The 23,212-nt window shown below is 49.3% G+C and overlaps 1 protein-coding gene across 3 annotated transcripts in view; it reads left to right on the plus strand.

Annotated features, from left to right (window-relative positions):
• The window catches only part of XXYLT1 (xyloside xylosyltransferase 1), a 200,896-nt gene that overhangs the window by 98,382 nt on the left and 79,302 nt on the right, over positions 1–23,212 (plus strand). For 2 of the 3 annotated variants that reach the window (XM_050779188.1, XM_050779190.1), the window contains exon 3: positions 15,408–15,540. In XM_050779188.1, coding sequence (XP_050635145.1) covers positions 15,408–15,540 — 133 coding nt within the window. Of the gene's footprint in view, positions 1–6,901; positions 7,049–15,407; positions 15,541–23,212 lie in introns of those variants that run through there. The other variant, XM_050779191.1, reaches the window with a different exon arrangement.

The following is a 23,212-nucleotide window of genomic DNA, read 5'->3' on the forward strand; positions in this document are numbered from 1 at the left end:
TTAAGGGATCCTCCTGCCTTGGCCTCCTGAAGTGCTGGGATTACAGGTGAGAGTCACTGCTCTGGCTTATTGGGTACCTTTAGGCCTGGAGCTCTGAGAATACAAATTGGCCTCTGGAAAAGGCTTGTCTCCGGAGGCTTGAGGATTTTTCTAAGCTGCTCAGATACTCAGAGCACCTGCTGTTTCCAAGATGTACTTGGCAAGAAGAGATGGGGAAATGTAGCATAAATACAACTAGATGAATGACAGGAAACGAAGCCAGGTGAGATGAACTCTCAGCTTATTGTTTGATTTTTTTTTGAAAAATGCATTTAGAAGCCCAGTAAATCATCTTGTGGTGAAGCAGGAGGAATGCAGAAGTTTTGGAAGGGACTTGGCTTAGGAAGAAGGTTGTATAAATGGGTACCTCTGTTGACCTTGAGAAGGAATCCTAAAGAAAGTTGAGGTCATGGCTAAATGCCTTAAATCTGATACACATTGACTAAAAGATGGGTGTGTTCTGTGAGGTAGTTAATTAATTTCTTTTAAGACGTTTTCAAAAGCAATATATGTCCATTTTGGGAACATGAAAAATACTTAAAAAATAATTGCACATTTACCCCAGTGGGATTTTGTATATTTTCTTCTAGTTTCATAGGTGTGTGTATATATACATATACATAAATATATACATTAATGACTGGGCGTGGTCGCTCACACCTGTAATTCCAGCACTTTGGGAGGCCGGGGCGGGCGGATCACCTGAGGTTGGGAGTTTGAGAACAGCCTGACCAACATGGAGAAACCCCATCTCTACTAAAATTACAAAATTAGCCAGGTGTGGTGGTGCATGCCTGTAATCCCAGCTACTTAGAAGGCTGAGGCAGGAGAATCGCTTAAATCTGGGAGGCGGAGGTTGCGGTGAGCTGAGATCATGCCATTGCACTCCAGCCTGGGCAACAAGAGTGAAACTCTATCTCAAAAAAAAAAAAAAAAAATATATATATATATACACACACACACACACACACATATTTTAATATACATTTGACACACCAATACTCCTGCATAGAACATATATTACAATATTATATAGTTATAATTTCAAATGTTTATTCCTGTGATTACAAAAGTGTGTGTGTCTTTGTATATAGTAGAAAACTAGGAAAAGTATAAGGAAGAAATTTAAAATACAGTTGCTCCTTTACTTATAGGGGGCTATAGCCCAATAAACCTATTGTAAATCAGAAATATCCTAAGTTAAGAATACATTTAATGCCTTGATAAACCCATCCTAAAGCTGAAAAATTGTTAAGTGGACCCGCATTGTGGCGGGGACCATCTGTATCTGTATCCCACTGTGGGACGAGGCTATGTGGCAGCTGGTCTCCAAAGCCGACCCCTAAGGGACACACCTCCTGGTACGCACACCTTTATGTTGGTTCCTCTCCCTGAATCTGGGCTGGCACTGTGGCTTGTTTTGACAAATGGGATGTAGTGGAAGTGATGCTGAGTGACTTTCAAGGCTGGGTCATAAGTGGCCCTGCCGTTTCAGCCCGGGTCTCCGGGAACACTCACCTTGGCAGACTTCATCTTGGACTCCAGCTGCCATGCTGGGATGGAGCCCCAGCCCCCGGGAGAGCCCACAGGAGCACACTCAGGCTGACAGCCCTGCTGAGCGTGTGGCCGCGGCCAGCAGGGACTGCTGGCAACCTGTGTAGCCATCACGGTCAGCCAGCCAGGCTGAGTCTTTAGAGGCCTCCAGCCCAGCCACCATCTTACTGCCTTCACCCAAAAGACCCCCGCAGTCAGAACCACCCTGCTAAGCCTAGTGGACGCACGGAACTGTCAGGGATAGTAATACACTGTTGTTTTAACCCTCTAGGTTTTGGAGTGTTTCCCAGAAGTAGGTAACTGCACAGGGAGCGGGTGGATTTAGAGGTAATCCCTGTTTAAAGGGACCACGTTGAGGCAAAAGAGCTCAGACTTTGTGATGGGGGCGGGGGCTAACTTGCATTCCTGCTGTGTCACTCACTGGCCATGTGACCCTAGGCAGGTTAGTACAGGCCACCATGGACCCGAATTTTCAACATTTGCCAAATGGAAAGTGGGGGCCTTTCAGGTATTCCAGGGGCTGGCACACAGTAGGTACTAAGGAAATGTCAGTTTCCATGTGGCGATGTTTAATGATCGTGAGGAATGTTGCAGAAGAGGGCAGCTCTCAGTAGTAAGGCAGGTCCCAGCACCTCCCAGCCTCTGGTTCTTCTTCCATAGGTAGGGCCCTCTCTCGGCAGGGCCTGCCCATGCTTGCTGGGTGACTGGTGAACAGGGCTGCTGCCCTCAGGACCAGGGTAGGATGGAAGCAGCTGCAGCAGTGGCGTCAGAGAATATCTAGTGAAAAACCCTCCAGTATTGGCATTTTTGAAGCTGGGAAAGATACTGTTTATTTCTGAACCTTCACATTTAGCATAGTGCTTGGCACATAGTAGGGATTTCGTGGCTTGCTTGGCTGGGCATGGGCGAGAACAACGCAGTAGGTGTATCTCCTGTGTCTGATGATATATTTGTGCTGTTCTGAGAACAAACAAGGTATGAGTGAGGGGCAAAGACCATTTCTGTTCAGAATCACAGCATGGTAGGACTGGGAGGGGTCTCAGACCGCACCCGTTTCAAACTCCTCATCCTTACAGTCTGGGACAGCTGGTGATGGCTTAGCCATGGTTGGATGCAGTGCCATAGCCAGGCCTGTGACCCACGGCTCTACCCCAGGGCCTAAAATCCCTCAGTTCACATTTCGCGGAATAATGTAGAGTCCATGTCAACAGTTGTTTGAAAAAACAAATAGAGGAAAGAGAAGGTGTTCTGGTGCTGCCTGTGATATGCAGTTATCGTTTCTTTATCCAGTGAGAGTGGACACTGATCCCGTAGCCTGGAGATTTTCCAAGAGGGTCACTGCTGTCTCAAATACTTGGATGATGGGCCCAAAGCTGCAGCCTCAGCAGCTCTGACATTTCTGCCTTGTTCAGTTCCCCTGCCTCAGGCACCACGGAGCCTTCTGGTATTTGCATTTTGGAGAAAACCAGAAGGGACGAATATGCTTGGCACAACCTGCCATAAGTGGGTGATACCAGGAAGCTCTTCTTGGCTGAGCATGGGTGAGGTCAACACAATGGAGCAGAATGCCAGCTAATAAATGTGGAAGGAATGAAGGCACTGGAAAGTCACCGTTTGACAATCGACATAGTTATATATATATTGGAGATGGAGTTTTGCTCTTGTCGCCCAGGCTGGAGTGCAGTGGTATGATCTTGGCTCCCTGCAACTTCCACCTCCTGGGATCAAGTGGTTCTCCTGCCTCAGCCTCCCGAGTAGCTGGGATTACAGGTGCCCGCCACTATGCCCGGCTCATTTTTGTATTTTTAGTAGAGATGGGGTTTCACCATGCTGGCCAGGCTGGCCTCGAACTTCTAACTTCAGGTGATCCACCTGCCTCGGCCTCCCAAAGTGTTGGGATTACAGGTGTGAGTCACCGTGCCTGGCTCAACATAGTAATAATTTATTTAGACAAGAATCATCAATGGATGCTAAAACAAACAGGTAAGCATTTGTTAAGAAATGGGATATTGTCAGAGTCTTAAAGTATCACCCCACAAAATGTTGTTGTTACAAAGAGAAAAATGGTAGCTCGGCTGTGATCAAAGCTAACGTCATCAGTGATAGGACGGTCTGGCACCATGTGTCTGCCGGTGTGGCGCTGTGAGAACGCAGCATTGCTTCCGCGGCTTTCCTGACAAAGATGCACAGCCCGCTTCTAGTCAGGAGGAGACGTCAGGCAAACCCAGACTGAAGGACTTCTACCAAATAATTGACCCATGGCCCGGCGCGGTGGCTCACGCCTGTAATCCCAGCACTTTGGGAGGCCAAGGCAGGCAGATCACAAGGTCAAGAGATCGAGACCAGCCTGGCCAACATGGTGAAACCCCATCTCTACTAAAAATGCAAAAATTAGCCAGGCATGGTGGTGGGCACCTGTAATCCCAGCCACTTGGGAGGCTGAGGCAGGAGAATCGCTTGAACCCGGGAGGTGGAAGTTGCAGTGAGCTGAGATCATGCCATTGCACTCCAGCCTGGCAAAAGACTCCATCTCAAAATCAATAAATCAATAAATCAATAAAAAAGTGGCCCATATTTCCCAAATTGTCCTAAGTCCTAGAAGACGAGGAAAGACTGAGGAATCGTTTCAGATAGAACGCATGGGGCAGCTACATGCAGTCTGGAGCCAGGAACTGTGTTTTTGTCTTTGGACAACTGACACATTTTGAATAGGACTGTGGATGAAATGGTATTGGGTTGTTACTGCTAGTGTCCTGACTTTGATGTCATACTGTTGTTATGAAAGAGAGTGTCCTTGTTTCTTAGGAAGTGCACGCTGAAATATTTATGAGTTAAAACCTTGTTTTCTCTTTCTTTTTTTGCACTCAGCTGCATTCTGTCAGTTTGGTGCATTGTATTTTATGTCTTTAAATTAAAATAACTCAAATGTTATTTAATTAGAAGAAAAACTAATGATTAAATGAAATTAAAATTTAATTAAAATTGGGAAATAGATTAATGAGTGCTTAAGTGCAGTTTGGTAAACAGAATCTTTGCAATGATGGAGTCCGCTGTGGGAGGTGACTAAGGGGGTTTCTTAGTGGTGAAATGTGTGGGGACGTCTGCTCCATGAGGCGGGGAGAGTCTGTATTTCCAGTGAAAATTTGAGCCTGGATTCTCAGCAGAGGGGCCAATCCTGTGACTTCCCTGCCTTCCTGTGTCATTCTTATCAGACTCATATCAGGAGGGGCTCCTCTCAGCCTCGGTAAACAGAGATGAAAGCAATGAAACTTCAAGTGTCAGGGAGGTGGCAGCTCGAGAGTGGGGACAGTAAGCCCTGTGTGTGAGGATTCGATGCGGCAAAATATGTGAAGTGCGTAGCCCAGTACCTGAGACGTAGGTACTTAATTATCTCCTAGATGATAGATCGTCCATCTTTTTTAGAAGATGTAGTATAAACAGTGGTAATAGAACATGACATTTTGTCAGGAGTTCTGGCTCAGGAGACAGGAAAGCTGAAGAGCCATTTGACCATTGGCTAGTCAGTTTGCAAACTGTCACAGGGTGAAAGATGTTTGCTACTGAAAAGATTAAGGCCATATTTTTTCCTCCTGCTAGAATAGGTCAGAGAGGTATTTCCGGATTCATAAAGTGGAGAAACTTTTTTCTTTGCTGTGATGTGGGTTTCTAGCACGTGGGATGATGTGGCGCCATTCTTTCCACAGCCCTCCATGGTCCCAGGGAGAAGTCAGGCGCTGTGGCCGGGGTTGGTCATCTTCCCCTCGGTGAGAAGCCGGCTGTTCTCTGCCTGGTCCCATTTGCCTTTCCTGGGAGAGGATCTCAGGAGTCTGCGCCTCTCTCTTGGTTGTAGGTGCTTCCGCTGTACTTGGCTAGAGGAGGCTGAGGAAACCCTGTAGAGGGCGGTGGGAGGCTGGAGAGCACCACCTGAGAGGGATGAGTCTGCTGGGGGAGAGGAACAGAGACAGGGTAACTCCAGGAAAGAGTGGCGGATCCATTGTTCACAATGGGGAGAACTGCTGCCAGAATATAGAGACCTTCATGTTAGAGACATGAAAGAGGTAGCCAGGGTGCTAGAACTTGAAAACAAAATGTTTTCATGTTTACACAGGAAGGCAGGGAAGTCACAGGACTGGCCCCTGTGCTGAGAATCCAGGCTCCAATTTTCAGTGGAAATAGACTCCCCTTTTCACGGAGCAGAAGTCCCCACACATTTCACCACCAAGAAACCCCCTTGTCACTTCCCATAACGGACTCCATCATTGCAAAGGTTCTATTTACCAAGCTGCACTTCAGCACGAGTTAATTTGTGTTTGCTTAGGCATCGTAGCCAAGGACCCACAGATAAGCGTCCACGTCCATCACGAAATGTGTTTTCAGTGTCAGAATGGAACAAGGTGGTGGTCACACAAGACGTTGGCCATCAGAAACAATTTCGGGAGGTGTCAGCCGTCTTGGTATGGGTACCCCAAAGTGAGGCATCCTGCTCACAGAACTCCTTGGGCATTGCAGAAACAGTTGTGGGGTTGTGATCCTACTCTGAGGGTCTGTAGCTTGCTGGGATCTGGCCATCTCTGGCCTGGTCCTCCTTGCTAATGACCATGCCTGGATTCCAAGGGACCCAGTGGGACACAAACGCAGGGAAGCAAGGCAGGGAACGAAGTATGAGGCAGGGGACAGGGGACAGTAGTCCTTCAGGATGGCAGCCCAGGGCTGGCAGGCTTGGATCCTGTTGCTGGACCAACTGGGGATAGCTGAGGGCTGAGCAAAGGTCTGGAGGAGAGCAAGCAAGAGTCTTTACAGAAACACAGCAGCGACTCCACTGCAGCAAGGAGGCTCCATGAACAGGGAAAGGGGATCTAGATGTGGGGCCGATGACATGGAATTAGTCCCCATCTTGCCACTAGTGATCTTGTGACCATAACAACACCTAATCTCTTTGGGCCTCTATTTCTTGATCTGTAGAGTGGGTGTAGTTACTTCTTGCCTTCTGTGGAAGTACTGCGAGTTCCTGCTCTATGTCAATTCTCTCCTTTTTAATTTACAACCGAATCCCATTTATCTGGGGGTAACCTTATGCCCATGAAAGAATGCGTTTCATAGCTTTCCTTGTAGCTAAGTGTGACCATGTGACTAAATTGTGTGTAGTGAGATATGAGAAGAAACGTTAAAGACTTCCAGGAAAGATGCTTAAAGAGTCTGCCTCATTGCAGGACGCAAGGTCAGGGTGTCCTTTCTCTTTGGTCCTTTCAGTTCCCTGGAATGCAACCAAGTTGGCTAGAGCCCCAGCAGCCCCCGTCTTGCACCATGAAGTACCTTGAGGATGGAAATGAGATCAAGGATAACAAAGGAGAAAAGCAGAGGTCATCTGCGTCTTTGATGACTTCATGGAGCAGCCGTGCCCTCCGTGGATGGCTTAGTCATGCTCTTCTCTGTGTTGAAACCGTTGCTACTAGAGGTATTTTGTGTTATGCAGTTGAACCCAATCCACATGGATGCACCTGCCCCCTAGGGTTGCTGTAAGGATTCAGTGAGTAAAGCATGGGAAAGAGTTTTATGGGCTGGGAATGCACTTCGAACATTACAACATGCCGTAGAAATATAAGGAATTAGTCCTGTCATTGTCATTGCCATATGAATCAATGGAAGGGGCAAGGCTGCAGTGGACAGGCCCTGACAGGATGCAGGGCCAAGGGCAGGAGCAGGTGTCAGGGGACAGTGTGGGGATGAGGAGCTGCAGGCAGCAGGATGGAACCTTTGTTAGTTTACCTAGTTTTAGACTGAATCCGTAAGGTGGCATGGGCTCAAATGCCACTCAAGAGGGAGAGAGCGGTTGGAAGATGAGATTAGTAACAAGAGCCCATAATTCTGATAAAGAATCTCAAAATGGAGAATTTGGAAAGTTGCACTGTGACAGTTTGGGCAACCAGTGGTATCTGTATCATTATTTTCAGAAAACACCTGATAATTCTATCCAAAAAGGATTGCTTTCTACAGCTTCCACCCCTGGGGGTCTCTGAAAAAAAGCCTGTTAGCGAAGAAGGAAGACCAAGCACCGTCAGTCTAACTGTTGTGAACAGAGTCCAAATGTGTTCCTACCTCAAATAGGAAAGAATTTAAGCTTTTGGAGACAAAAACAAACAAACAAACAAAGTGGTTATAGCAGACACTAGAGAGATGTAAACTATGGAAAGGCCAGCAGGAACCGTGGACATCCATACCATAGACATGGAAGATTTTCAGATCTCAGATTCCGTTTCCCCTGTGTGTTGAACGACATCAATCCATAGCGTGCGCTATCACTTCATACTGGCAATAGAAGTGAGAGGGAAACTTACATTGGGTGTCATACGTGCTGTCTTACATAAGTCCCCCAAATTTTTCAGCCAAGTTCAAAATAAATTCTGTCCTATCCTAGAGGATATGATGTGCTCCTCTTCGGAGAAGGTGCTGAGGAGGAGGAAGGAGACTCATGTTACACTGTTGCTGAAGCAGAAACTGTGTCTTCTCATGATAATTTGTTTGGTCCACAGAACAGGAGCTGGGCGTCATAAACAACGCCATGGCTGAGCCGTAGCTCACGCTGTTTCTCATGCTTCGTTTTGAGAGGGGGCGAGTAAGGCTGGAAGAAGGTTTGTTGTACAGCGAATATATGCAACGGGCTGTGGTTATTCATTGCAATTTCCTGGACCCAAAACCTTTTACCAGAGCTGCTAACAGGTTGCATAAATCACTCTATGAACTCTGTTTCCTTTCTCCCCCGCACCATCCGAGGAGGGGCAGGCTGCTAATGTGGAAAACAGAGATTAGCACAGTGAGAGTCAGGGCCTTCCTGTCTGAGCAGAGCCTGCAAAGCTGAGCTCTGGCCGTATCCTGGCCGCCCAGGAGCTCGGAAGGCAGGGCCGCGTGGGCAGTGAAGAGCAGGGCCACGTGGGCAGTGAAGAGCAGGCACCAGGCTGTCGGGCCCAACAGGCTTGGGGTTTCGAGCCCTACCACTGACCAGCTGCGTGATCTTGGATTATTATACTTCTCGATTTCCTCATTTGTCAAAGGGAATTTTTTTTTTTTTTTTTTTTTTTGAAACAGGGCCTCATTCTGTCACCCAGGCTGGAGCACAGTGGTGCGGACACAGCTCACTGCAGCCTCGGATTCCTGAGCTCAAGTGATCCTCTTGCCTCAGTCTCCCAAAGTGCTGGGATTACAGGCATCAGCCACCACACCCAGCCAAATAGAAATAACGTTAATCTCAGGGCCGGGTGTGGTGGCTCACACCTGTAATCCTAGCACTTGGGGAGGCCAAGGCAGGCGGATCACCTGAGTTCAAGAGTTCGAGACCAGCCTGGCCAACATGGTGAAACCCTGTCTCTACTAAAAATACAAAAATTAGCCGGGTGTAGTGGCGTGCGCCTGTAGTCCCAGCTACTCAGGAGGCTGAGGCAGAAGAATTGCTTGAACCCGGGAGGCGGGGGTTGCAATGAGCCAAGATTGCGCCATTACACCCCAGCCAGGGCAACAGAGTGAGACTCCATCTCAAAAATATATATATATATATATTTTATATATATTATATATTATATATTATATATTATATATATATATTTTATATATATGTATCTATTTAGATGATTCAGTGAGTATAATGCATTGATACAAGTTGGCTATTGTCATTAAAAGCTTCTTTTCAACTTTTGTGGCATAAAACCCTTTCTTCCAGAAGTTTCTCTATTGGTCCCTGTCAATGAAAGGGAATCCCAATAGTCTTCACGCTTTTTGGAGATGAGGGTCTTGCGGGAGGTGGTTGTGATTGGGGGTTCTGTCCATGAAGCCCCAGCCACTGTACAGAGATGATCTGGAGTTGTCTGCTGTCTTCACTCTTGATGTGGAAGCATTTCTGGCTCATAAAGACAATAGGACTTTAAAAGGGACTTCAGAGATGTCTGAAGGCTTTTCTCAGAAATGTGCGGTGGATCAAGCAAACTATCGAGTGAGGCAAATCTGTAATTGCTCTCCACCCGGAGCCTTTTTTGCTGAGTTGTCTTAAATTACTGAAACTCTCTGAGCACCAGATTCCTCATCTGAAACTGGAAGATACTAACAGCCACCTCGAGGAGGCATGATGGAGGTTCATGGGCTGAGTCCTTGCAAAGCTTTCCCAGGGCCTGGCACACAGACATCCTTTCCCTGCTCCTAGAGGGTGAACATTTGGTCAGGCTGGGGGAGCCCCTAGGATCTGTGCCCAAGGCCTGGGACCCTTGGCATGTTCCCTTTCTTCCTTCATAGCCCCTGTTCCTATAGTGAGCCAACTGCCCTGTGGCCGGGCCTTGTACTGGGAGGGAGATGGAGAAGAGCGCTTTGACAGAGAAATGTCCAGCTCAGAAGCGACCCAAGTTTCTGTTGGATGTGAGATACACCACTGCCAATTCCAACCACACATCCTGTTGGGGACACAGCCTGGGTCTGTGTGTCGCGGGGGCAGGCCCTCTACCACATGCTCAGACCCTCTACCACATGCTCAGACCCTCTGTCACATGCTCAGACCCTCTGTCACATGCTCAGACCCTCTACCACATGCTCAGACCCTCTGTCACATGCTCAGACCCTCTGTCACATGCTCAGTCCCTCTGTCACATGCTCAGACCCTCTACCACGTGCTCAGACCCTCTACCACATGCTCAGACCCTGTCACATGCTCAGACCCTCTGCCACATGCTCAGACCCTCTGCCACATGCTCAGACCCTCTACCACATGCTCAGACCCTCTACCACATGCTCAGACCCTCTACCACATGCTCAGACCCTGTCACATGCTCAGACCCTCTGCCACATGCTCAGACCCTCTACCACATGCTCAGACCCTGTCACATGCTCAGACCCTCTACCACATGCTCAGACCCTCTACCACATGCTCAGACCCTGTCACATGCTCAGACCCTCTGCCACATGCTCAGACCCTCTGCCACATGCTCAGACCCTCTACCACATGCTCAGACCCTCTACCACATGCTCAGACCCTCTACCACATGCTCAGACCCTCTGTCACATGCTCAGACCCTCTGTCACATGCTCAGACCCTCTGCCACATGCTCAGACCCTCTACCACATGCTCAGACCCTCTACCACATGCTCAGACCCTCTACCACATGCTCAGACCCTCTACCACATGCTCAGACCCTGTCACATGCTCAGACCCTCTGCCACATGCTCAGACCCTCTGCCACATGCTCAGACCCTCTACCACATGCTCAGACCCTCTACCACATGCTCAGACCCTCTACCACATGCTCAGACCCTCTGTCACATGCTCAGACCCTCTGCCACATGCTCAGACCCTCTACCACATGCTCAGACCCTCTACCACATGCTCAGACCCTCTGTCACATGCTCAGACCCTGTCACATGCTCAGACCCTCTACCACATGCTCAGACCCTCTACCACATGCTCAGACCCTCTACCACATGCTCAGACCCTGTCACATGCTCAGACCCTCTGTCACATGCTCAGACCCTCTGTCACATGCTCAGACCCTCTGCCACATGCTCAGACCCTCTACCACATGCTCAGACCCTCTGTCACATGCTCAGACCCTCTGTCACATGCTCAGACCCTCTACCACATGCTCAGACCCTCTGTCACATGCTCAGACCCTCTGTCACATGCTCAGACCCTCCAGTGCGGGAAGCCAGCCTGGTCTGGCTGATGGAGCACAGGGGAACCGTCCTGTCCCATGGGCTTCAAAACACCTCCTCTGGGGTCAGGATCCTCTCACTGTTAGGGGAAGTCTCCACCCCTTTCAGTTGCCCTTTGGCTCCCGCCGGCCAGAGGTGCTACTGAACAGCGATTTAAAAACACCGGAGTATGATAAGGCAGGTGGCATATTGCTGCAATATTTCAAAGTGGACAATGGGAAAATGAGCTCCCTTTCCAGGCAGCTGCTTCCAGGTCCCCAGCCTCATGACGCTGGAGTCACATAGCTTAATGCTGTCATAATTTCCCCTTCTCCCTAAACCCTCTCCCAGTTAGTGGAATTTGGGCTGACGCTCTGCAGTGAAAGCCCTCTAAAGTGTTATAAATATTTATCTCTGCAAATCTCTGAGGCCTTTTCAAAACAGAAAGACAGAGGAGGTGCTTGCGTGGTTCACCTGCCCCTCCCTGAAGGCCTGTTGTGTTTCCCAGGATGGTAGGCACCGTGCTTACCTGAGCATGTCTTGTCTTTGCACCATTTCTTGATCTATTTTGTTGCATGTTGCTTTTTGTGTGTTAAGATGTGTCTGCCAAGAATTGCTTCCGGGGATAGGAGAAGGCAAAGGAGAGGACAGAAGGCTCACGTTTTTTTTCTTCTGGAATTTTTTTTCCTTTTGTTGTTTATTTTTGGGTATCATTAATTACTCACTCTGGGTTATAATTCCACCCATGGTCAGATGACATGCTTGTGGCTGGTTTAATTGGATGCTGATGATGAGCTGAGTTGGCCCAAGCCATGTACTGGGAGGGAGATGGAGAAGAGCGTTTCGGCAGAGAAACGTCTGGCTCAGAAGCGACCCAAGTTCCTGTTGGATGTGAGATCCACTACCGCCAATTCCAGCTGCACATCCCCTTGGGAATGTTGGTTTGAAAATCTCCCAGCTGGTACTGGGGCCGTGCATGTGGCCCTCTCTGGTGTAACTGTACAGAGGTATCGGCCGCCAGCCAGGCCTCAGACCCATGCAGAAGGCGTAGGTGTTCTCAGCCCTGAAGGCAGTCTGCTGGACAGCCAGGAGCTCCTGAGGAGTGCTGCCAGGGCTGTGGCGGCGATGGTGGTGACAGGCTCTTGGAGGTCTTGAAAGCTTTAGCTTGTGCTCACTCGTCTTCTTGCTGATATTTTCACGGGGTGATGCAGATACTCCGCGAGCTAGTTGTGTTGGGTGCCCGTTTAGTCTTGTGCACACCCTTTGGTCCATGACACAATGCTCTGTGTTCTCTAGGAGTTTATGGCCCGTGTTGGGAGTGGGTTGGAGGTGATGGGGCTAATAAACACAAGAGCATTAGCTAGGGAGTCGGGAGACCTGGGTTCTGAGATCAGCTTTGCCACCTAGCTTGAGTGTAATGCCTGACAGGTCTCTCTTTTTGGGCCTCAGTTTCCTCATCTGTAAAATGGGTAGAGGTGCCTCAGTTATAACCAGGCTTTTCAGATCTGCCATGCTAGATCATTCTTTTTGTTGTATTTTCTCAAGGTTTGGACGTGGTGGACATTCAGCCAGCCTGGGGTGCTGGCCGTTCTTGTGAGTCTTGTAGATGTCTAGTCTTCCTTTTTCTCAGACATTTTTCCTCATGATTTACAGGTTTCATGTCTTCCTGGCATTGGGGGCAGTTATCTCAGTCATGTATTCCTTACATTTTGGTGGGCCTACTGCTGTCATTTCAGCTCTCCTCCAACCAGCATCTTCTCTGTGATGTCGCTTCCATGGATCAGTCTCATTCTGTCCTCACAATGCCTTCAGTGTTCTGTGTAACCCTCTTGCCCCCACGTATTTCCCACAGAGACACGGCTACATTAAGGACCAGAGGCCAGAGGAACAGGCCCCTTTAGAAACCTCATCCTAATGAATTCCAGCATTCCTAGGAAGCATCTTTCTCTTCAACAGTGACATTTACAACCTGGCACCTTATTTCATAATTACATAAAGGGGCTAACCTCCTGGACAGGTGCCTGCACGACAGGGCAGGCTGCTCAGGGGCCTGCTGGCATCTGGGAATAGAAGGGCGTGGCCTCCCATCTCAGTCGTTCTACATGGGTGTGAAGGGGTCACTTTGTGCTGGAGTTGCCGCCTGTCTCCCTCCTAGTCAGTGGAGCTCACCTGGTGAAGTGTCACCAACTTGAAGCTAGCCCTTCCTGGAAGGTGCTTTAGGAAGGAGGAGTTGTAAATAACATCGAAGCAGCTCAGATTCCGGTGTCTTAGGCCTATGTAGGACGTTTCTGGGTTTACTCCCAGCTGGTCCCTAAAGTGCAGGGGAAGTGCTCAGGTTTACTGACGGGTATATGAAGACAAGATTAAGACGCTCATCCAGAAGCATCTGATGGTCCTGAGCCCCGCCCTCCCAGCACATTCCCATTCTCAAGGAGACCGGTGTGCAGGTGGCCGTGACCAGAGGCAGCCGTGTGGGGAGCACAGAGCAGGAAGCCATGACTCCTGCAGGGCCTGTCTGGGGTGTTTAGACTGCTTCTTGCAGAATAAGAAGGGTTTAGATGGCCTTGAAAGAGAGAGCACCTGTAGCAGGTGGTGGGCTTTCGATGTGATGATTGACAGGCTGACTAAATGCATGGCTGTTCCTCCCATCAGGAGTTTCTTCAGTTACAGCAAAATTATCCCAAATTCCTTAAATTGCCTTCCCATAAATTCTACATTTGGCCAGTGTGGTGCTCTGCTCCAGAATTCTGTTCCTCAAGTCACTAGGGTCCCTGTGACACTGTCCATAAGCTATTTCCCACACAAGGCACAGGAGAGCCTCCCCATTTTAGCAATGGAATAGCTGAGGTTTGGAGAAGTAACTTTCCCTGGGTCACAGGCTCAATCAGCAGCAGAACTGGATTCAAGTTGCACTCATGTGTTCTGATTCCCAGGCTGCGTACCAGGAACTTGCTCTCACCACTTCATCACTGAACCCCGTGCCCCTACTCTTTGGACCTCCCACAGCCACTCTTCGATTTCAGGCTTCCGCACTGGCCTCTCCCTCTATTTTTTGCAACCCACGTGTCTCTCTTGAGGGCAGGGTCCTGGTCAGCCTGGTGCCCGGCACAACACCTAGAATCCCGGTCAGGCTGGGCTGGGTGAAGGATGGGGGAAGGACCTTCACCAGTGCCTCCTCCTGCACGTCTAGCCTGGAGTCATCTGGAGGCCATGGAAGCAGGCAGCTCTTAGGTGCCAGGTGATTGTGACATTGAAGAATTTGGGCTCATCCTGTCTTTTAGGCAGTGGATTAAAAACACAGTGGTATCTGAGATCATTCAGCTGTTGCGCTCTGTCAGCAGCTTCACTTGACACACATCTGGGTTTGCAGAACGCGCTGATAAAGGCCTGAGGCCATAATGTTTTTTACCTCTGTCTTGTGTGGGTCATTTACCACCTGTGCTCCAAAGAGGAAACACCTGGATACTTTGAGTGTTTTTTTTCTTTTTTTTGAGATGGTGTCTTGCTCTGTTGCCCAGGCTGGAGTGCAGTGGCACAATCTCAGCTCACTGCAACCTCTGCCTCCCGAGTTCAAGCAATTCTCCTCCCTCAGCCTACTGAGTAGCGGGAATTACAGGCGCCTGCCATCACGCCCAGCTAATTTTTGTATTTTTAGTAGAGACGGGGTTTCACAATATTGGTCAGGCTGGTCTCGGACTCCTGACCTCGTGATCCACCCACCTTGGCCTCCCAGAGTGCTGGGATTACAGGCGTGAGCCACCGTGCCTGGCCCGCTTTGAGTTTTATGTAGGGAAGTAGGGCGTCCACATAAGGTATCATCCAAATGAGATACTTTTGAGAGTGAAATGGTGCACAGTTAACAGTCACATCAGGACAGCAGGCTGACGCTGGAGCGTGTGGTCGCCTAGTTTTAAGCAAAATGGATGTCTGCAGTTGGAAGAAAAGACACGGCAGTCGTTTGTGAAGACTAATAGTGCGGAGGGGTTGCTGGTAGATGAAAGGCCTTTTGTTCCAGCGGTAACTTTGCATCATTCACTGACAACAGTAAGAGTCCAGTGCCCTTGTCTCTGCCCTCCGCGTCGTTTTCTGTCCGTGGCCGAGCCTCCCGGGAGGTATGCCTGTGTCTCATTGTCCTTTTCTCTTTCCCTCAGAGATCCTGCGGCTCATTCAGCTGGACCTAGACCTGAAGTTTAAGACCAACATCCGGGAGTTGTTTGAGGAATTTGACAGTTTCCTGCCAGGCGCCATCATTGGCCTAGCCCGGGAGATGCAGCCGGTTTACAGGTGCGTCATGACTGCGGGGGGGCCACCTCCGCGACCCTCCCCACCCTCCACCCTCTCTCTTCTACCACCCATGGCAGACGGGGATTTACTGGCGTCCCATCCTTCTGCACTTGGTGTCTCGGGCACACATTTGTGCTTACAGTTGACAGTATGGGCAGGTGGGTCTGTCCCAAGCCGTAGGTGCTACCTCGTTATTTTGGGGGAGTTTGTGGCCTTTTTCTTCGGAAAAGCCCAGTTGTTTGGTTGTTGGATCTGGTTAAGTTCAGAATTTTAAAACCTTGGGCTTTGTCTTACGGAGGAAGATTTAACTTCCCTTCTAGTGACCAACTGGGCTTTCTTGGCCCCTGAGTCACCAGTGACCCCTATTCTCCACGAGCAGAGTGGGTGGACTGGTGGTCTTGTAGGGAGGGAGGGCGGCGCAGCGTTGGAACACAGACTGGCGTCAGTCGTCAGCACGAAGAAGCACATTCCAGGGGATGCCGCGTTTGGTTGTCAAGCGTGTGTCGTGGAGAAACTCCAGGACCTGAGAACCGTTCTCAAACAGTCACTGTAGCGCTATTTGTAGTAGCCAAAACTGAAAACGACTGAAACGTGCTACTTAGCGGAACGGATAAATGAAACGCATTCGTTCAATGGAGTGCTATACAGCCACGGCAAAAAAGGGAACGGCTCTGCGCGATGAGAGCAAAACTAACCTGGAGGCTTTAGGGATGAACGCGCAGGTGCGGAGAATGGGAAAGGAGAGCCAAGGGGGCGATGCCTCCCAGAGCCTGCGTGGCGGGCGGTGGGGGAGGTGGGGCTCGGTTGGCTCTGGAGAGCCGCAAGGTCTTATTTCCTCGCTTGGGTGTTTGGCTTCATGTTTGCGTGCCCTTTTTTGTATGTTCTTGTTCTACATCTTACAATTAAAAAATAAAAAAAAAAAGGAAAGGAACAGCTGAGGCGGGTTTTGATTAAAGTAAACCAGGCCCGTGGCCCTGGGTCTGAGAGTTCCACGTTGCTGGCTGTTTCTCCAGCGGGTAGAGCGACAGTGCACCCAGAGCAGAGCTGCCCGAGTTTGCACGGAAAGAGCTGGAGTTCGCCGTCCCGCAGGCAGGCCCCGCTCTTTGTTCTCAGTGCACACCATGATGCTGGCTCCCTGCAGACCCTCCTGGAGGGAGGCCCAGTCGTTGGAGAGCTGCAGAGTACAGGCCACCAGTGAGTCAGGAGCCTGTGTTTCCCTCAGAGGGAGGGGTGAAGACGCAGCTTCAGCTTGGTTGTGGCTATTTGCATGACCCAGATCACATAACAGGAAATTCCTGCAAGGCCCCTGAATGAGCTGATAACTCCTTGGGCCGTGTGGACTTTTCTCCCTTATATAATCCTCTCACGTGTTGCCCCAGAGTCACTGGGTAGGCCTCTCCCTCTGAGGTCAGGGGTTGGCGACTTAAGAGGAGAGGGTTTGGGCAAACATCTGCCATCTTAACTGTAGAAGACTCCCCACCTTCTTCCCCCTCCCTTCTTTCCCGGGAAGATCTTCTGCTGGGGCCCTTGATCCAACAGAGGGAGGTGATAGTGTTCACAGCGGTGAAGCCATATGGGGGTCTGCAGCACCCTCACTTCCTGCCTCCTCAGAAGAAAGAATTTGATGGAGGGGCCTCAGGCAGAGTGAGAGACCAAGGCAAGTTTTAGAGCAGGACCCAAAGTGTATGAAAAAGCTCTAGACCAGGAATGAAAGGAGATAAAGTACGCTTGGGAGAGGGCCAGTGGGTGACTTGGGAGATCGAACGTGCTGTGTGACTTTCGACTTGGAGTCTTACACAGTGGCGTGGTTCTTGGGTGTGCGTTACTCCTCCCGTGGTTCTTCCCTGAGGGTGGCCTGCCAGGTGTGCTTACTGAGGTTGTGCACACACTCCCTGAAGCCGTTCTTCCCTGACCAGTCCAGCCTTCCTAGACAAGGGGCCACCATTTTGCCTCCTAGTGCCCATGCTTGAGCCCACGTGCCCAGCTCCTGAGATCTTACCAGGAAGCTGCTGGTCATCAGTTTCAGGTTCTTTCTATCTGTTGGGACCCTGCCTTTCCCTGGCACTGGCTGCAACCAATTATCACTTTAGAGCGACAGTTTACAACTGCCTGACCATCAGCTGACGGTCACCTAACATTCCTGGTGGTGGTGGAGCCCTCTCCTGCCCTGCTCGTGTCTGACTAGCTACCTACTGTAACAACAGAGGGAGCCTCAGAGCCCCAAGCCCTAGATACTAGTCCCAGCTCTGCCTCCTTGGGCCTTTGTTCCCCTACCTGAGAAGGAGAAGAGCTGTGCTCTAAGTCCCCCCTTCCTTGGCTCTGGCACTGAGGGTCACAGCCCTTTGGACCCTCATTGTCCTGCCTCTGTCTGGAAGTTACCTGTCTGCTGGTGAGCTCTTTAGGGATCAGAAAGAACTGATATCATGGGATATTTAAACTGGGCTGAGTATTAAATGCAGTTACAGCTCCAGTGCCTTCAAGGTCTGCTTTGGAATCTTCTCACGTCATATAAGTGGAAACTTGGAAACCCCATCATGCTTAGACAGGATGGGCCAGAATTTGTGTTTTCTGTAGATCTAGGATTTTATAAACAGTGCGTCTTAAAATCAGTTTAATTGTCTGGACTTCCCGAAAGAAAGCTCTGAAAGATTTGAGATTCAAAATGAAACCGAGTTTTTCTAACCTTGAGCATCTTTAATGTTCATTATGTTATGATAACGATGAGACTCCGCTGCTGCAGAGTCCGAAGAATGCCGTTTGCAGGGCCGGGGCCCTCAAACATCAACAGAGACTTACACTCCTTTACGTGCTGCCTCTGTCCACCCCTCAGCTGAAATGCTTCGAGAGACCTTTAGTCTCTGGAACTGAGTCTGCAGATGACTGCCCTGCACTGCCGTGTGCCCCGCTGGCTCTGGGGAATTGCCTGGTAACATTTGCAGTCTCATGCTGGGGCTGGGAATGGCTTGGTACTGGCTGGTCGACAGGGAATTGAGCGTGGTTTTTGCCTTCTTCAGTCTTCTTCAGAAGACTGGGGAGCTCTGGGGACCTGGGAGATCCAGCGTTAGTTGTCTGCTGCTTTGGAGTGTTCACCTGGCTGGCAGTGGGGCTCGGGTGGGGAGGCTGAGAGAAGGAAGAGGATGGGAATGGAAGGGGAGAGAGGAAGCAGGGACAGGGCAGCCAGCCTCTCTCTTGAGCAGGCAGTCTGAGCCCCTGGGCTCGGCCATTGCTGTTTTGGGGGATCCGCAGCCCGGCCGTCAGATTGCTTCCCACAGAGGTGGCCTCTTACCCCTGCCTGGGACTTCCATGGAACTGGCAGTGGGCTCTGACCACCAACGGGTCTGTCTCCCCAGAGAGGAGAGTGAGGGGGACAAGCGTTTTATTTTAAGAAGAACATGCTAGCATCTATATGAAAGGAAAATTTAAAAACAAAACAGCACGAAACCAAATCTTGACTAGGTAAGCAGGCACATTTTGACCTGGAAACTTGCTGAGCAAGAACAGATTTGGATCTTCCCAGCTGTGTCATTTTTATAGTCACTTGTCCCATAGTTATTTTACCTCAAAATCGCACATTTTAAGTCATTTTTTTATGGCAGTCTCCCCTGTGTTGTGTGCCATGAATGTTAGAAGCTTGGAGGAGGTGGGGGAGGAGAAGTTATTCCCCATTGTCCATTTGACAAATAGTTTTTTTCACATTGTTTCACAATCCCCACCCCCCCCCAAATTTTTATATTTTCTGTATAAATCTTACAGGATTTTGTAATCCTAGACCCATGGGACTGACAGTATTTTCTGGAAAGGGACACGGGGATCATGGGATATTAGTGCGGGGAGAGAGAAGCCTTTCTCTCTTGGGTCCCTGTTGAGATTCTGTTGCGTCCAGCATCCCGTGACCTTCCCCATCTGCAGATCATAGTGCCGTCGTCATCTCGGGCGGAACGTCGCCCTTCCTTTCTCTACCTTTTCTCTGTCTCTTCCTCAGGAGCTAAACCCCTGGGCAGGTCCTCAGTGCTGATGTGTTTAGTTGGGATAAGTGGCCAAGAGGAGAATCTAAAAGGCGACTGTATTTTGTAAAGATGCGCCATTTTGAACTTGTTTCCTTATGAAAGTATTAGAAAAGTAAACTGCCGTGCCCTGTTTGTGTGCAGCCGATAACCATTATAAAGGTGCGCCAGCGGGTGAAGAAGCTTGATGTGGAGGAACCAGCATCGGGTCGTACTCAGAAGTGAATTCCCATCTGACACTTGGCGAGTCACTGGGTTCTCTGACCCTCTTTGTTTTGTCTGAAAGCGGATAAATATCTCTAACACACAGAATTACTGGAGAACTCAAATGAAGTCACGGTGGAAGTTTCTGTTGTAAGAGGGACCCTCATGAAAGAGCATTTCCCCTCCCTCCCTCCCTCCCTCCCTTAATCTTCACTCCTCTGTGTTTTCTTCACCAGACGCTTTGTTCCTCCGGACTCCCCCTACTCAGTCCCTCCCCCAGGCATATGGGGTTGCCAGTTAAAATACAGGGCACCCAGTTAAATGGAGCTTCACATAAATAACAAATAAGTGTTTTGTGTGGTAAATATGTCCTAAATATTGCACGGGACGTACTTATACTAAATAATTGTTTATTGTTTATCTGAAATTTAAATTTTTTAAAATTTTATTATTTTATTATTTTTTAAAGACAGAGTCTGTCTCTGCTGCCCAGGCTGGAGCGCAGTGGCACACCTTGGCTCACTGCAGCCACCGCCTCCCGGGTTCAAGAAATTCTCCTGCCTCAGCCTCCCAAGAAGCTGGGACTATAGGCACGAGCCACCACTCCTGACTAATTTTTGTATTATTAGTAGCCATGTTGGCCAGGCTGGTCTCGAACTCCTGACCTCAGGTGATCCACCCGCCTCGGCCTCCCAAAATGCTGAGATTACAGGTATGAGTCACCACACCCGACCCTGAAATTTAAATTTTAACAGATATCCCGCTTTTTTCCTAAATCTGGCTGCCCACCTCTACCCACGATTGTAAAACTTCCCTTTTTAGCAGCAGCAGGTGATCTGGCTCTCCTACAAGATGCTGGAGTGAACAGGAACAAAGGGTACGGAAGTGGAGCTTGCAGGGAAACCAGGGTGAGAGAGGGAGGGGGTGGGAGGCAGCCCTCAAGGTCTCTGTGAGGCTCCAGGCTTGAGGTCACCACTCTGCAGGAGTTAGGAAGCCAAACCGTGGCCTGGTCATTCGGGGAGGCCACTGGGACCAGGAGGCCTCGTCAGGCCCTGGCTTCAGGCCTCAGGGCTCCTGCTGAAGCTGGAGTGATAGAGAGAGTGTGAGAGAGTGTGCGCGTGTGTGAGTGTGTGTGTATGTGGGCTGCGGCCCTGCGTTATGGTCACTTTGCGGAGCTGGCCGTCTGAGGATCCTCTGAATGGGAGCTTGTTGGTCACAGGCTTCCACTTTTCTTCTCCCCGGGCTCTGCGGGCCGGCTGTGTGCTGTGTGAGGCCAGGCCCACCCTGAGGAGGAAGCGGCAGGCTATTCCTGTCAGCTGCTGATAATGTGCCACCAGGCGGGAATTCGCTTTTGTGTTAAGTATTTGAATCGTGTCCACTCGTTCACCTTTTTAGGTCACATGGTTTTATTTGCTGCCGGTGCTGTGCCAGCCTTGGCTTCTTCCAGACGCTTGCTCGGAAGGAAAGATTCTCCGCAGGCTGCATCATCCCACTCCAGGCACTGGTGCTGGGCTCCCAGGGGAGTGCTGGGGAGAGAGTGGGCACCAGCACAGAGGGAAGAAGGGAGGATGTGGACTGACCACCTCTGCCACTCAGTTGCTGTGTGACCTTGGGCAAGTCTCTTGACCTCTCTGAGCCTTAGTCTCTTTAGCTGAGAAATGGAGATTATAACACTATATGTGGCAGAGTTGAGGGGAATTGAATCAGATAATGTATTTATAGTACCTAGCACAGAACAGCACTCCTGGGTGGTGGTGACAACGTTATCCCCAGTCCCAGCTTGGCCACTGATAAGTTCTGTGAACCTAGGAAAGTCCCTTAACCTCAGCCTCAATTTCCTTATATGTACAACTGGGGCTGCTGACCCCTGAGCAAAATTATTGCTAATCTTTTGGCTTCTCAGCGTCTAAACCCCCTTCCTAGAATTGCGGAATTCTCTGCCATAGAAGCCTGCCTCCCATTATGGAAGACAAAAAGACTGGATACGTTCTCTCCTAGCTTCCTCGCAGCCAGCTGGGGTGTTGGTGCTGTGTTCCCCTCCTTCCCCTGTCTGCAGAAATTACCATCTTAAATTTATTAATAGCGTCTTATCTATACAGACCAGTTTTTATGGCTTCACCCTAAACAATGTAAGGTATTTGCAAAACAGACGGTATTACAAAGAGAAAATAACTAGTCCACAATAGTGGAAGAACATTTTAATATCCCAGAGAATATTGGAAAGCAGGGGATCAAAGATGGGGGAAGGGACGAATGTAGATTGCAGTGTAGTTGCAGCAGAGGAAGGGACATGGATGGCGCTGGGGAAGGGACAAGGACGGGGGAGAGACAGAGGACTATGCCCGAGGCAGCCCCCATTCCCTGTTTCACGCATGAGCCTGCCTTCTGCCTTCCCCATGCCTGGAGTGTTTTGGTCCCTGCTACGCTGCGCAGAGGGTGAACGTCTGGCCCTCTGCTTGCTTCCAGGTTCCACCCATGGCTCTAGCCCTGATCTCCCATATGGTTTCTGTTCCATTTCTGGCCCATGGAGAGATTTATCTCATTTTCAAGCCGACTATGTCCTTTCCTCCTTTTGCCCTCCCATCGGATGAAAACAATTATTATCTAAAACTCATCATTAAAAAGTGATACATTTTTATGTTAAATAGCATATGGAGGTTATTAGTTTTCCAGAAATTTTCTTTACTTTTATCGGTGTGTGTGTGTGTATATGTAAATGAACTCTATATACTTTTGTATGTCTTTTTTTGTTCACTTAACAGTGTGTCTTGGCCATTCTTATACCTAAGTCAGCCTTCTTTGTTAAACGTTGTTAGTCTCCTGATATAATTTTCCTTTTTACTATGAAAACCTTCCAACATATACAAAAGTAGAAAGCATCATGTAATATTTCTGGATGCTGGATGCTGTAATATTATAATATCCATTCACTCTCAATAACTATCAGCCCTTAGCCAATCTTTATTTTATGTCTCCTCCCACCCACTTTTCCTCTTCCCCTGATTATTTTGAAACAAATTTCAGTCGTCACAGCATTTCATCTGTAAATGTCATTTTCAGTCTATTAGTTTTTTAAAAACACCTGCTGTGGCTGAGTTTAGAGCTGAGGAGGGTTATATGAGCTCCTAGTGTCACTCTGTCTTCAAGTTCCTCAGTCTGAAATCAGTTGGTACAAGGGAAGAAAATAAGAGAGAGGCAGCACTAACCTCTTGCCAACCACACTTTCCATCTCTCTGCAGATTGCCTCATGTGAGGATGTTAGTGTAACCGTCTCGTCTGGAAGGCTGTACGGCTGATATAAATTCAGGTCCACTGTTCACTAGGCGTGAAGCCCTCTGTTATAAGGGAACCAGCCACCACCCTCACTATGGGATGCATAAATGTAGGACTTGAAGATAAAAGCTATTGGATTCTTTTCGTCTCTCTGACACCTGAAGATGAATTTCTTGAACCTTGTTCTCGTG

Source organism: Macaca thibetana, chromosome 2 (assembly GCF_024542745.1).
Source record: "Macaca thibetana thibetana isolate TM-01 chromosome 2, ASM2454274v1, whole genome shotgun sequence".
NCBI classification, from domain to species: Eukaryota; Metazoa; Chordata; class Mammalia; order Primates; family Cercopithecidae; genus Macaca; species Macaca thibetana.